This window comes from Erythrolamprus reginae, chromosome 10 (genome assembly GCF_031021105.1).
Source record: "Erythrolamprus reginae isolate rEryReg1 chromosome 10, rEryReg1.hap1, whole genome shotgun sequence".
Classification (NCBI taxonomy): domain Eukaryota; kingdom Metazoa; phylum Chordata; class Lepidosauria; order Squamata; family Dipsadidae; genus Erythrolamprus; species Erythrolamprus reginae.
The window spans coordinates 20,080,814-20,093,593 of record NC_091959.1 but is presented as its reverse complement, the minus strand read 5'-3'; the positions used below and the strand labels follow the sequence as shown (position 1 = coordinate 20,093,593).

The following is a 12,780-nucleotide window of genomic DNA, read 5'->3' as shown; positions in this document are numbered from 1 at the left end:
CGGCTTTCGGCTTTTTTCTTTTTTGATAAGCTCGGCAACTCGGCTCCGTGGACTGCGTCAAGTGCGGCCGAGACGCATGCGCATTCCATTCAAAGCACCCCCTTTTGGCGGCGGTGTGTTCTTTGCGGAGGCCGCCCGAGAGGGAAAAGATGGTGAAACTGACGGCGGAGCTCATCGAGCAGGCGGCGCAATACACCAGCGCCGTGCGGGACCGGGAGCTCGACCTCCGTGGTGAGAAGCCGCCTTGGGGTGGGGGTGGGGGTTCTGCCTCCCGGGACCGAGTTTGATTCTGTCCGACGTAGTAGGCCTGGGCTCCCTTAAGCGCCGTGTGCAAAGCTATTTCCGAACGGGATGGTGGCCCCCGGGGGATCAATTTTATTAAAAGGCGTTTGTGGAATCTTAAGGGATAAGGGAGGCTATGACTTTATAAGCGTTTTCCGGTTTCTTAGGATAATCCCTAAGGACTGGGGTCGGGAATGGCTCCACTTCTGATCTTCTGCCCCTGGGGACCATCTTTACCCCCAAACCTGTTTCTCGCCGTTTGTTCCAGTTTGGTGTGACCTGCAAAGATTTGGTGTGGTTATTGGGGCAGCAGCAGCTGATTCTAATACACGAACAGGCAAAAGAGTGGGATTGGGTCCCAAAGAGAGGGCTTGATCCTTCTGTTCTAGGATGGGTGGGTGGGGCCTGGGGGCGAGATGATAGAAAATAGTAATAGTAATTAGTAATAGTAGTAGTAATAGTTGTAGTAGTAGTAGTAATAATAATAATAGTAGTAGTAGCAGTAGTAGACTCTCCGAGTCTTCGGAGAGGGGCGGCATACAAATCTAAATAATAAATAAATAAATAAAATAAAATAAATAGTAGTAGTAGTAATAGTAATAATAGTAGAAGTAGTATTAGTAGTAGTAGCAGTAGTAATAATAATAATAATAATAATAATAATAATAATAATAATTCCAGTTGATACTACTCCCTAAACAGAAGAATTTATATACAGGAAGCATCAGTTGATAGTTGATTCTACAAAGAATTTATATATAGGAAACCCCAGAAGCTGCTGTGCCTTTCCCAACCTTGTATCATCCAAGTATTATGGGAACTCTCATAATTCTCAGCCAAAAGCACCAAATTATGGCATCATCATCATTATCATAATACAAGAGAGTTGGACTTAGGCAGGAAACCCTACACTACTTCAGACAGATGGTTATCTAACATCTTAAAAACTTCCAGTGTTGGAGCATTCACAACTTCTGGAGGCAAGCTGTTCCACTGATTAACTGTTTTGATTGTCAGGAAATTTCTCCTTAGTTCTAAGTCACTTCTCTCCTTGCTTAGGTAGAATCAGTTGTATCTTGATCTACCGTCAGGTGCTTTGGAGATTGGGTTGACTCCTTTGTGGCAACCCCTGAAGATATTGGAACACTGCTATCATGTCTCCCCTGGTCCTTCTTTTCATTAAACTAGAGATACCTAGTTCCTGCAACCGTTCTTCATATGTTTTAGCCTCCAGTGCCCTAATTTTTAAATAGATGATAGGTAGATATAAAATTCTGATAGATAGCTAGATATAAATTTTGGATAGACAGACAGACATTTAGATATAGGTATATAGATATAGATACATAGAGAATTTAGATAGATAGATAGATACATAGAGAATTTAGAAACAGAATTTAGATCAATATATTCAATTATTCATTCATTTATAGAATTTATATAGTCCCATGACTCTAGGTAGCTTACAAAAAGAATAAAACTGTCAGAGTTCCAAAAAACACCCCCAACAAAATAAAACTCCAAGGCTAGAAGTTCTTCAAAGTTCCAATTGATTACAGATGTCATGTTGTCACATCTGGGGAAACCCAATCTAAAGCTTCCAGATTTTCCCCACCCAATTGAAAGTTTGCAACCCTTCCCCCCACTCACAAGTTTATCACATGGTCCAATCCAATCTTCACATTCAACTGGAGTCCCATCTAAGTGCAGGCAAGTGTCCTTGACTCCCAGAGTAAAGAATGTTGTTATGGCTAATGTTCCACAGCTCCAACCAACCCCCCCCCCCTCCCAATTTCCCAGGTTAAAATATGTGACAGTTTAGAAGCTGTAAAAGAAAAAATGGCTTCCAAAACAGGCAAATGCAACAATGACACTTATCTAGTTGTAGCAATGAAGCATCTGCAAGAAAACAACCAAATTCGGGGAGAACCAAGAACCTCACAATTTCTGTTCTTGATTCCCTAACTTGCCTTAAGTGGGAAAAATGTGTGCTCTCTGTGTACCTGATATAAAGTGGTTTGGCCTTGACCATTATGGGTGATAGGTTTTGGATCATGCTTGGAGCATTCAGGCGTCCCAACCTGTTCTTACTGAGCTGGTTTTTGTGTGATTTTTCTTCGGCAGTTGTATAAAAAAATAATTTTGTTTATTGTTGCTGATTGATTCACTTTGCAACTATCTAAGTGTGGGAGCTTGCAAGTAAGGAAGAAACCCCATATCTTTTGTATTTGTTAAGATGTGTTGTTGTTGTTTTGTTACAAATATTGACAATGATGTTTTTCAAAAGGTGGGTCTGTAAAGTTATAGAACGCTGTTTCAAATGTTTCATCAGAGCTTGCTGCCATTCATTCTGTCAGACTCCCACCTTCTCTTTGGAATGTAATCCATTTGGCCAGGGCTTCACAGATTTGTTATAAGAAATGCAGCAATGATAGTTTGCTGTTAAATGTTATCAAATGCATATTCTGAATATATATATATAACATTTTTATATTATATATAACATTTTTATACTGTTTTGTGTTTTATCAGGATACAAGATTCCTGTAATTGAGAATTTGGGTGCCACATTGGACCAGTTTGATACTATTGATTTTTCTGACAATGAGATCCGGAAACTGGACGGTTTTCCGCTGCTGAGAAGATTGAAAACATTGCTGATGAATAACAACAGATTAAGGTGAGTGTGTTTTCAGCCACAATTTTGAGGCCTGGAGTTATCTTCTTTAGATTAAGTGGAAATTCTATATTGATCTTTATTTCTGTTGAATGCCTTAACCCTGCTGTTCTGTTCGAGTCTGTGAGACTTGAAATCGAAGTTTGAGACCCTGTAAAAAATTTTCCCTGCATTTCTGAAACTTGAAATAAAAAAAATAATGTTAATTGGTTTATTTTGCTCTTAAACCCCCCCCCCCCTTTTTTTTGGTGAAATTTTTATCAATTTATAGATAGTTTAGCCTGCAAAATGCGTACAATTTTACTAAAATTGAAGAAAATGTCACAAAAATGGGGGGCAGGCTTTTATGAGCAAAATAAAAATAAAAGCATTAATTTTTTTCATTCCATTGTGTTCAGAAAAGTTCAAATTGGTATCCCAGCGAAATGTTTTTTCAAAAAGACCAAATTTAAGTACCTAAAATAAACCTTTTTTCGGTTCGGATTATATTGACCTGTAACATAAAATCTGTACCCTGACATTAAACAGAACAGCAGGGTTAATGCAAATATAAAAGCAAATGATGTTTGATAAAGAAATTATCTTCTGTCAGATTTAATTAATTAGTTTTTCTCTTCATCATTTTCTTTTTGTAGCCGAATAGGTGAAGGACTTGAACAGTCTTTGCCAAATCTCACTGAACTCATCCTTATCAACAATAACATAATGGAATTGGTAAGTCAAATAAAGGAAATTAGTTTCTCTTTGTGAGTACTAGGGTGATCTACAGCTTGAGATTTGTGTTCAGTTTTCTTCTCTTTATGTAAACATTCTTAAAAATTGTGAGCACTTTAGTTGGATATGCATAAAAATGTGGGAATTTGTAAGGTAGTTTCTAGATTAATATCTGCCTTATACTAAGCCAAGCCATAAATTATAGCTTGCAAGAATATTGGCTGGATTTATAAATCACTTTATAAGTCTCAGTGGTGCAGTGGTTAGAGTGCAGTACTGCAAGCTACTTCTGCTGATCCCCAGCTGCCAGCAGTTTGTCAGATTGAATCTTAGTAGGCTCAAGGTTGACTCAGCCTTCCATCCTTCCAAGGTTGCTAAAATGAGGACCTAAATTGTTGGGGGCAATATGCTTATTCTCTGTAAACCGCATAGAGAGGGCTGTAAAAGCACCGTGAAGCGGCATATAAATCTAAATGCTATTGCTAGTGCTACTGAAGCCAAAACCAAAATACAACCTTTTTTAACACCATCTAAGCTAAATTTCATGGCTAAATGTTCTAATGGTTTTCTTTCACTCTCTTTTGTTCTAATCTCAAGTACGTGGGTGCTGCTATTTACATATGACTTTTTCTAATAAAGGGAGAAGGAGGATGCTTTGTGTTTAATTTTTCTATGTTTTAGTATTATATCATTGGTTTAAATAGGCCTTAAATATGTATCATTAATATAAACCGCAGAAGACAGAACTTCTCAGGGAAGCAAGTCTGATGTAAGAAATTTTAGTTCTCACAGTTGAAGTTTACAGTATTTTCCCCTTGGGGAAACTAAAAGGAAGGTCTTATTATCTAAATGTAGTTAGACAAAAACACGGGTAAACGTCGGGTTGTGTTTCTCTAATTTCAATCCATGTGTGTGGTTCTGCCTTGTAAGCGGTTTATGTCAATCTGCAGAACATTATTGACCTTACAATGCATAAACCTGGGAAGCTTTTCCTCATGTAATCTCCAAAAGTCAATTTGTTTCTTCCTTCTGGAAGAAAAAGTGAATATTTTATCTTCTTCAGAGAGAATGCTGTGGCTCAAGCCGGCCAGATGTTTGCAGCCTTGGCATTTTAAACTCTACAGTTCACAAAGCTGAACAACGTGAAGCCAAGTTTATAAACATTGCTTCATGTTGTTTATAAAACTTGTTTAATGTTGTTAAGCTTAAAATGCCTATGCTGCAAACATCTGTCCTGCTTGATGCACGGCGTTCTTTCTGAACTAGAGTGTGAATCCTAAACTTCCTTAAAACTAAATTGCATACATGACATGTGTTTGTTCTGTACTAAATCTTGCACTCCTTGAAGGAGACAGTGCACAGTGCACATAACGTTGTTAAAAATCATCCAAATGTCTTATGTTTTACCTTACTTAGGGTGATCTTGATCCTTTGGCAACTATCAAATCCCTAACTTATTTGAGGTACAAAATCTTTCTTTTTAAACAACAGTTTTGCGGAAAAGAAAAATGGGAATAACGATAAAATTATTTAAAATATTAAATTTAGAGAAAAAAATCAAATTGATATTAAGAGGAAATATTATCAATATAAGGCACTATTATACCATTGAGAAAATGAAACAAAAATGGACATATTAATAGGAAAATTAACAAGATGTATATATGTGTAATAACCAATAAAGGGAAAATATTATTATAAATGAATGAGCTGCAAACCAATTACACTGCTATTTAGCAGGTGTTAATATTAAGCTATGATATCAAATAATTCATGTATAAAGCATGATGCTTTATTTTTTGTTGTATGTTATATGTATATATCAAATGTTGTATTGTTCTGTTTTTTTCTTCGTTTTCTTTCTTTTTTAATGTACATATTTAATAAAGTATTTTATAAAAAAATAAACAACAGTTTCTGATTGTTGAAAAAAGTGAGGACACTGCCACTTTTATTTAAAAGCAAATGTATATATTCACTTACCAGATTTATATCCCAGTTTATTTTGTACAACTAAAGGTGGAATTCATAATCCTTCCTATTTTCTTTGTAACCACTTCTTCTCTGTGAGGAAGATTGGCTTAAAACAGAGGTGTCAATCTCGTATTGTCACAGTGTTGTTATGTGACATATTGTGACACACACCCCTTTGCTAAACCAGATGTGGTCAGGGTGTGATGCATCCGACCCGTGAGCTGCAAGTTTCAGAGCCCTGGGCTAAGAGAAAAGAACTGATCCAATGTCACCCATAAAAGCCAGCTGGTTTTTATGCTAGCATAAAAACAAGGTGGGTGGCATTGGATCAGTCCTTTTCTCAATAAGGACTAGGATCATACATGGTGAAGAAAATGCAAAAAACAAAACAAAACAGTTGTCACTTGTTCAGTTTTCATTGCATTTTAGATTTAAGCGGGTTTGCGGTGACCATGAAAGCCCCAAATGTAATTTACTAATATTAGAACTTGGCATTTTGACCTTATAATGATTTATGATATGTATAATGCATAATGTTAATCAAGTCATATAGGTTAAACTTCTTGGTATGTATATGAAAAGCAATTTTTATATTGTAATTGCAGTGTCAACAAAATACAGTGGTACCTCCACTTAAGAACTTAATTCGTTCCGTGACCAGGTTCTTAAGTAGAAAAGTTTGTTAAGTAGAAGCAATTTTTCCCATAGGAATCAATGTAAAAGCAAATAATGTGTAAAGTAATAAAAGCTCGGAATTTGGGTGGGAGGAGGAGGAGGAGGAGGAAGAAGAGGAGGAGGAGGGCAGTCGCTGCCCAGAGCCAAGGGAGCATTTCTTTTCTCTGGGCGCTGGCAGAGGTTTCTTCTCTCTCCAAGCACCCAGAGAAAGGAAAACGCTCCGTTCGTTCTGGACTGCCAAAGCCTCCTTAAGCACCACCGAAAGGCTCCTCTGGCAGCCCAGAAAAGCCCAAGATGGCTGGGATTAAAGTAGGAATGGCAGGACCTTCATGCCACTCTCAAATTTCCTGGGAATTTTTTCCAGGCTCGGGTTCTTAAGTAGAAAATGGTTCTTAAGAAGAGGCAAAAAAATCTTGAACACCCGGTTCTTATCTAGAAAAGTTCTTAAGTAGAGGCGTTCTTAAGTAGAGGTACCACTGTATAAAAATTATTCCTTGATATAATAGCTGTTTTTTCCCATATGTAAATTTAGAACAACCCTAAGGTTTGGGTTTTTTTAATCTGCAATCACTCATTAATTGATTGGTGTTGCAAACTCTTTACCTTACCAAAATAAGTGTTATTCCTTTTTCTTTTGGTAATTAGTTTATTATTAATTGTACAAATATACATTCCTCTGATCTCTGGTTTCACATTTTATCTTGTAATATGTTTATCTTACTGGTTCCTGTGTTTAAATTGTCTAAACACATTTTTCTCTTTGGAATTATGTGAATGTCTTCCCTTTTCCTTTTTTAGCGTTTTGAGAAATCCCGTAACAAATAAGAAGCATTATAGGCTATATATCATCCACAAGGTCCCACAGGTCAGAGTGCTGGATTTTCAGAAAGTGAAATTAAAAGTAAGTCCTCTGACACTTTTGAAGTATTGTTTCCTGACAAGTATATTCAATTACATAATTTTGAGGTTTTCTCTTTAACCTAATTTTCTGGGTTAGCATATTGATTGTGGCTCGATTTTTTGCAACTGTAATTTGAAATTCAGTCTTGCGGTATGGTTATAGGAACATACCATAAATGCAGTAATATGGCTGGGAGTTTTAAAATGTACAGCTGGGTTCTGAATTTAAAAATTAAGATAAAACTAGGTGTCAGGGTTCCTAGTAACACCCCCAATGAAAGAAAACTCTGAGGATTGAGTTTCCTCAAAGTTCTACTTTATTAGAGATGCCATATTGACACATTCGGGAAAACCCGAATCTGAAAGTTTTCGGGTTTTCCCCACCCAATAGAAAAACCAAACCCCTGTCTCAGCACCCACATGTCCATTACATGGTCCAATCAATACACCATCTCAGTTGGAGATGCCTCCCAGTCACACCCCTCCAGGTGCAGGATAGAGTGGCCTTGACCCTCAAAAAAGGAAAGTTGTTATGACGATGTATCTCCCCAGCTCCTACAATCCCCCCTCCAAATTTCCCACAACACTAAATGTGGCAAGCCTGAAGATCCAATGCTCAAAATGGATTCCAGGGGTGACACTAGGAATTCTGGTATTGTGTGTGACCAGCACATGACAGACTCAATGAAAACTAAAAGTGTATTTTAAAATGATTTCTGTACTTTAAAATTACCCACTTTTGGAATAATTCATATATACTTCATAGATGGCTGGAGAAAGAAAGTCACTCTCAGAACAACACCTAAGCTAAATGAAATTTCCTGTTATGACACAGCAGTTCATATGTCACCTGTGACAGAAACACAACCCTTTAAAAACAGAAATATCCAACAAAATGTGTAACTTTGGAGGAAGAATTGCAAGTTCAAATGAGCAATGTCAACATGTGCACGCACACACACATACACACATATGTATATATTAATTATTAGCTTATCCTGCAAATTGCTTTGGGGAAAAACCATGCACAAGTAGGCTTGTTTCTATTGATGTTGCATTAACTTTGTGTGTGTGGTGTTGCTGTAGGAGCGTCAGGAAGCAGAGAAAATGTTCAAGGGCAAGCAGGGTGCCCAGCTTGCAAAGGATATTGCCAGGAGAGCCAAAACGTAAGATACGGATAACCACTTTAAGCTCTTCAGAAACACCACAGGCAAATGGGAAAAATAAGAAGAAAAAAAGAAGCAACAGCAATAGCTGTCACTAATTAGCACTGCAATGATTCATATACTTTAGAAGAAATAATATGATTTTTTGGGGGGCTCACCAACCTGGTGGTTCAAAATTCAAGTCGGCAGCTTAATCTTCAAGCAGCCTTTACAATTTTGCTTGGGACAAAAGGGGGGGCTTTAGGAATGCTTTCCTGCTGGTGTTTCTGAAAGAGCTATTCTTTGATTATATCAGTTTGTTAACAAAGATAAGATACTACACTTGATTGAAATGCGGGCTTCCCTGAGCTTCTCTTGGGAAGTTCGAGAAGCAAGTGAAGGAGAACTTTTCAATTTGAACCGTACCTTCCTTTTTTTCAGTTTTAACCCAGGTGCTGGTTTGCCTACTGACAAAAAGAAGGCCGGGCCCTCCCCAGGAGATGTAGAGGCTATAAAGGTAATCTTTTTTGGACCCCCATAAAAAGAGCAGTTCAGTTAAGAAGCTAACTGGTCATTAGTCAAATCTAGCCAAAGAGTTGATATGGAAGTACATCATCATCTTTTAACAACCGCATAATCCCTTGCAAGGTGGCGTCTGGGCAACTGAATGGAGGTGGTGGAGTGTTTAATAGCCGGATGCCTTTCTTTTCGCCAATGCAGAGTTTTGTTCAGCAGAAATATTCTCATTGTGCCCAGAGCAAGAGAAATATATGCCTTTACCTAGGTTTGAACTCACAGCCTTCTCTAGGCCAGTGTTTCCCACTGGTGTGCCACGAGACATGGTCAGGTGTGCCACGAAGAAAGAAGCTCAGCTTCTGGTCTCGCAACATTTTGTGAAGAGCAAAAAGTTGTGAGACTAGAAGTTGAGCTTCCTTCTTTGCGCCTTCCAAGTTTTCCGGCAGCTGCAGCGCCCCGCCTGGCTGGAGCTTCCCTGGCGGTGGCGGCAGCAGGAGAGCTTTGGGGCCTGGTGGGAGGGCGGTCAGCTGTCAGGCGGAGCTCCGAAACAGAGGCACCGACGGCGGCGGCTGGACATGCTGGAATTGCGTGGCTGGAACTTGCCTGCTGGCTGGGCCAGGACGGAGGCTCCAGTCCCACGTCCATGCTCAGTGCAATGCCAGCATGTACGGCGTCTAGCAACACGTCTAGCCACCACCGTCGGTGCCTCCGTTCCGGAGCTCCGCCTCACAGCTGACCACCCTGCCGCCGCTCCACGGCTACTGCCCGCGGCCGCTGCCGCCACCCTCCCACCATGCCCCAAAGCTCACCTGCTGCCGCCGCCAGGGAAACTCCAGCCGGGCGGGGCGCTGCAGATGCTGGAGCCCACTGGCCTGAGAACCTACTCCCTTCAAGCCCTGTTCGCAGGGTGGTTGGTTATACTGTACTTTGAAATGGGTGAGATGAGTGAAGCGCCGAAGCGCTCGAGTGTGCGGGCGGCCGCCCCCTTTCCATCTCACCCAAGGAAAAGAGCTGGGGGGGGGGAGAGGCAGGTCCCACTGCCTCCAAAAAGCAGCTCAGTGATGGGGTCGGGATGTGAGACCCCATTTCTCCCCACCCGCAGCTTCAAATAGAGATGTGGAGGGGAAGCAAAACTCTGCGGCCCTTTTCGCGAGCTGGTATTTGGGCCCCTTTGGAGCGAGCACCTCCTTCCCACATTTGCCCTGGGTGCGAATAGTTCGGGTGTTAACACTTTTGGGTGTCTTCCCACCCCAATTTCTTCCCGCTTTAAGCCTCGGCGCGGGAAGAGCCTTTTGTTCTGCCGCGGTTCGACGGAGCCGTCCTTTGAGAAAGCTGCATCTTTTCGCCAGCGCTTAAAAAAAAGACTGAACTCAGCTATTCGGAACCGTTTTCGATAGCTTTTACGTTTTGTAGCTGCTGCCTGATCCTCAGTCTGCTCCCCATTTGCAGAAGAAAGACTCCCGGGTTTTGCAAAAAAAAAGGGGGGGGGGAAGGAGAGTGAGGGAAAGACATAGAGGGAGGGAAGGAGGGAGAGAGAAGGAGGGCAAAAAAGAGAGGAAGGAAGGGAAAAACAAAGAGAGATGGAGAGAGAGGGGGAAAGAAAGAGGAAGGAAGGGAGAGAGAGAAAGAGAGAAATAGAGCGAAAGGGAGGAAGAGAGATTTTTTTTGTCTAAACTTTTTTTTAGTGCCCCCCCCCCCCCCGCTCAATGTTCCCCAGGATTTTGTGAATGTGAATAATGTGCCGCGGCTCAAAAAAGGTTGGGGAACACTGCTCTAGGCCATAGCAATACTCCTTGATGCAGAAGTACATGCTATTAATTTCCAGAACCCTGTTTGTCATTGTGTAAGCTTGCTTTTGCTACCGTCATGAATTGTTACAGATTTCTCTTAGTTTTTCAGCTGAGAAATACAGATTACTTAAAAGTTCACCGCTATGTTACTGAAAATATTATTGTTTGAGCAAATCATTTGAGTATGCATTAGCTTTTAAGTTAGTTTACATGAGTGACTTTGGATGGTTTTGTTTTTTTCCAAGAACGCCATTGCAAATGCCTCGACTCTAGCTGAAGTGGAGAGGCTGAAAGGCTTGCTGCAGGCGGGTCAAATACCTGGCAGGGACCGTAAAGCTGGTAAGAAACATTCAGTCTTCTAATATTTAGAAAGCAGAGCTGAAACGTTTCCTTTGAAGGAGCGGTTTTGGTTTTTTTATTGTTTCTAGAGCAATTCAGGGTAATTATGCAGATAGAATGGAACATTTCAAGGCTGAGATATTTCAATTGCCATTTTGTGGATAAAATATATTGTTTGAAATACAAAAACTATACAGAATTAAATATTTTTGGCTACAAAATGTGGTAATACAGTGATCCCCTGATTATCGCGAGGGTTCCGTTCCAAGACCCCTCGCGATAATCAATAACTCGCGATGTAGCGGCACGGAAGTAAAAACACCATCTGTGCATGCGCGCCCCTTTTTCCATGGCCGCACATGCGCAGATGGTGGAGTTTGCGTGTGGGCGGCGGGGAAGACCCTTCGGCCGCCCAACAGCTGATCTGCTCCGCAGCGCGACAGCAGCGAGGAGCCGAAGATGGGGTTTCCCCGTTGCCCAGGCAACGGGGAAACCCCATCTTCGGCTCCTCGCTGCTGCCACGCTGCGGAGCAGATCAGCTGTTGGGCGGCCGAAGGAACCTTCCCTGGGTCTTCCCGCCGCCCAGGCAAAGGGGAAACCCCAAGATCGCTTGCCCGTCACCCGCTCGCCCGGCCGCCCGCTTGCCCGTTCGCCCGCCCGGCTGCTCGCTTGCCGCTTGCCCGTTCGCCCGCCCGGCTGCTCGCTTGCCGCTCGAGAGCAAGAGGGGGAGAGATAGAGAAAGAGAGAGAAGGAAAGAAAGAGATGAGAGAGGGAGGAAGAGAGTGTGAGAGAGGAAGAAGCAAGATAGAGAAAGAGAGAGAGAAAGAAAGATGAGAAAGGAAGGGAGTGACGTCATCGGGTGGAAAAATCGCGATATAGCGATTCGCAATGATCGGGATCGCGAAACTCGGGGGATCACTGTATATCCTTCCTACTTATACAAGAGCAAGGTAACAGCATATGTGAAAAAATGGCACAAATTAATGGATAAAAAGAAGCAAAACATAGCCATTAACACATAAAATGAGCACATACAAATGTGTACAGTAGAACAGGGATGGGAGGCACACTGGTGTGCTTATGCATGCCCCTCTTAAGATACATGTAAGGTCTATGGTAGACAGTTCAAGGTGAAAGATATGAAGATTAGGTAAACTAACAACAGAATTGGTTAGAGTGTTCCAGACATACATTACTCTATTACAGAAGTTGTATTTTCTGCAATCAAGATTAGAGAGGATTACATTTAGTTTGTATCTATTGATAGCCCTAATGTTATTGCGGTTGAAATTAAAGTAGCTGTTAAAAGGTAGGATGTTAAGGTAGATGGTTTTGTTTACTAGGCTTAGGTTGGATTAGAGAGAGGAAAGGCCAGAACTTGCAAGAAAGTTGAAGCAAATTGCTAAATTAGTACAAATTTAAATTTTTACAAATGAAAAAAATAACTGACTCAGTACAACTGTTCCTTTGGTAAGCATTTAATCTTTCACATCTCTGTTTAACAGAAATAATTTGTATTTGTATTATCTGTTAATTAGGTCCTTCAGATGAGGCTGGAGAAGAGATGGAAGAAGATTCAGTTGTCAATGGAACTTAATAGTTTTTTACATCTTGGATAATCTACAGTGTATTATTGTTTAGCCTTTTTTCTTTCTGGATTATGTTTCTTGTTGTATTAAAAAACAACTATGAAAATAAACAAATCATAGTTTGTAAATTTTATACTGTACAATTGCAGTTAAATAAAGCTGCTGTTTTTTGAAATGGA

At 40.7% G+C, this 12,780-nt stretch overlaps 1 protein-coding gene across 1 annotated transcript; it reads left to right on the top strand.

The window, feature by feature from the left end:
• The first annotated feature begins 55 nt into the window (after positions 1-55).
• Positions 56-12,780, top strand: SNRPA1 (small nuclear ribonucleoprotein polypeptide A'). Its single transcript, XM_070763477.1, has 9 exons — positions 56-231; positions 2,815-2,962; positions 3,595-3,673; positions 5,090-5,136; positions 7,121-7,223; positions 8,309-8,388; positions 8,809-8,884; positions 10,919-11,012; positions 12,551-12,780. Exons 1-9 carry the CDS (start codon positions 150-152, stop codon positions 12,607-12,609), a joined length of 768 nt encoding a protein of 255 aa, XP_070619578.1. The 5' UTR covers positions 56-149; the 3' UTR covers positions 12,610-12,780.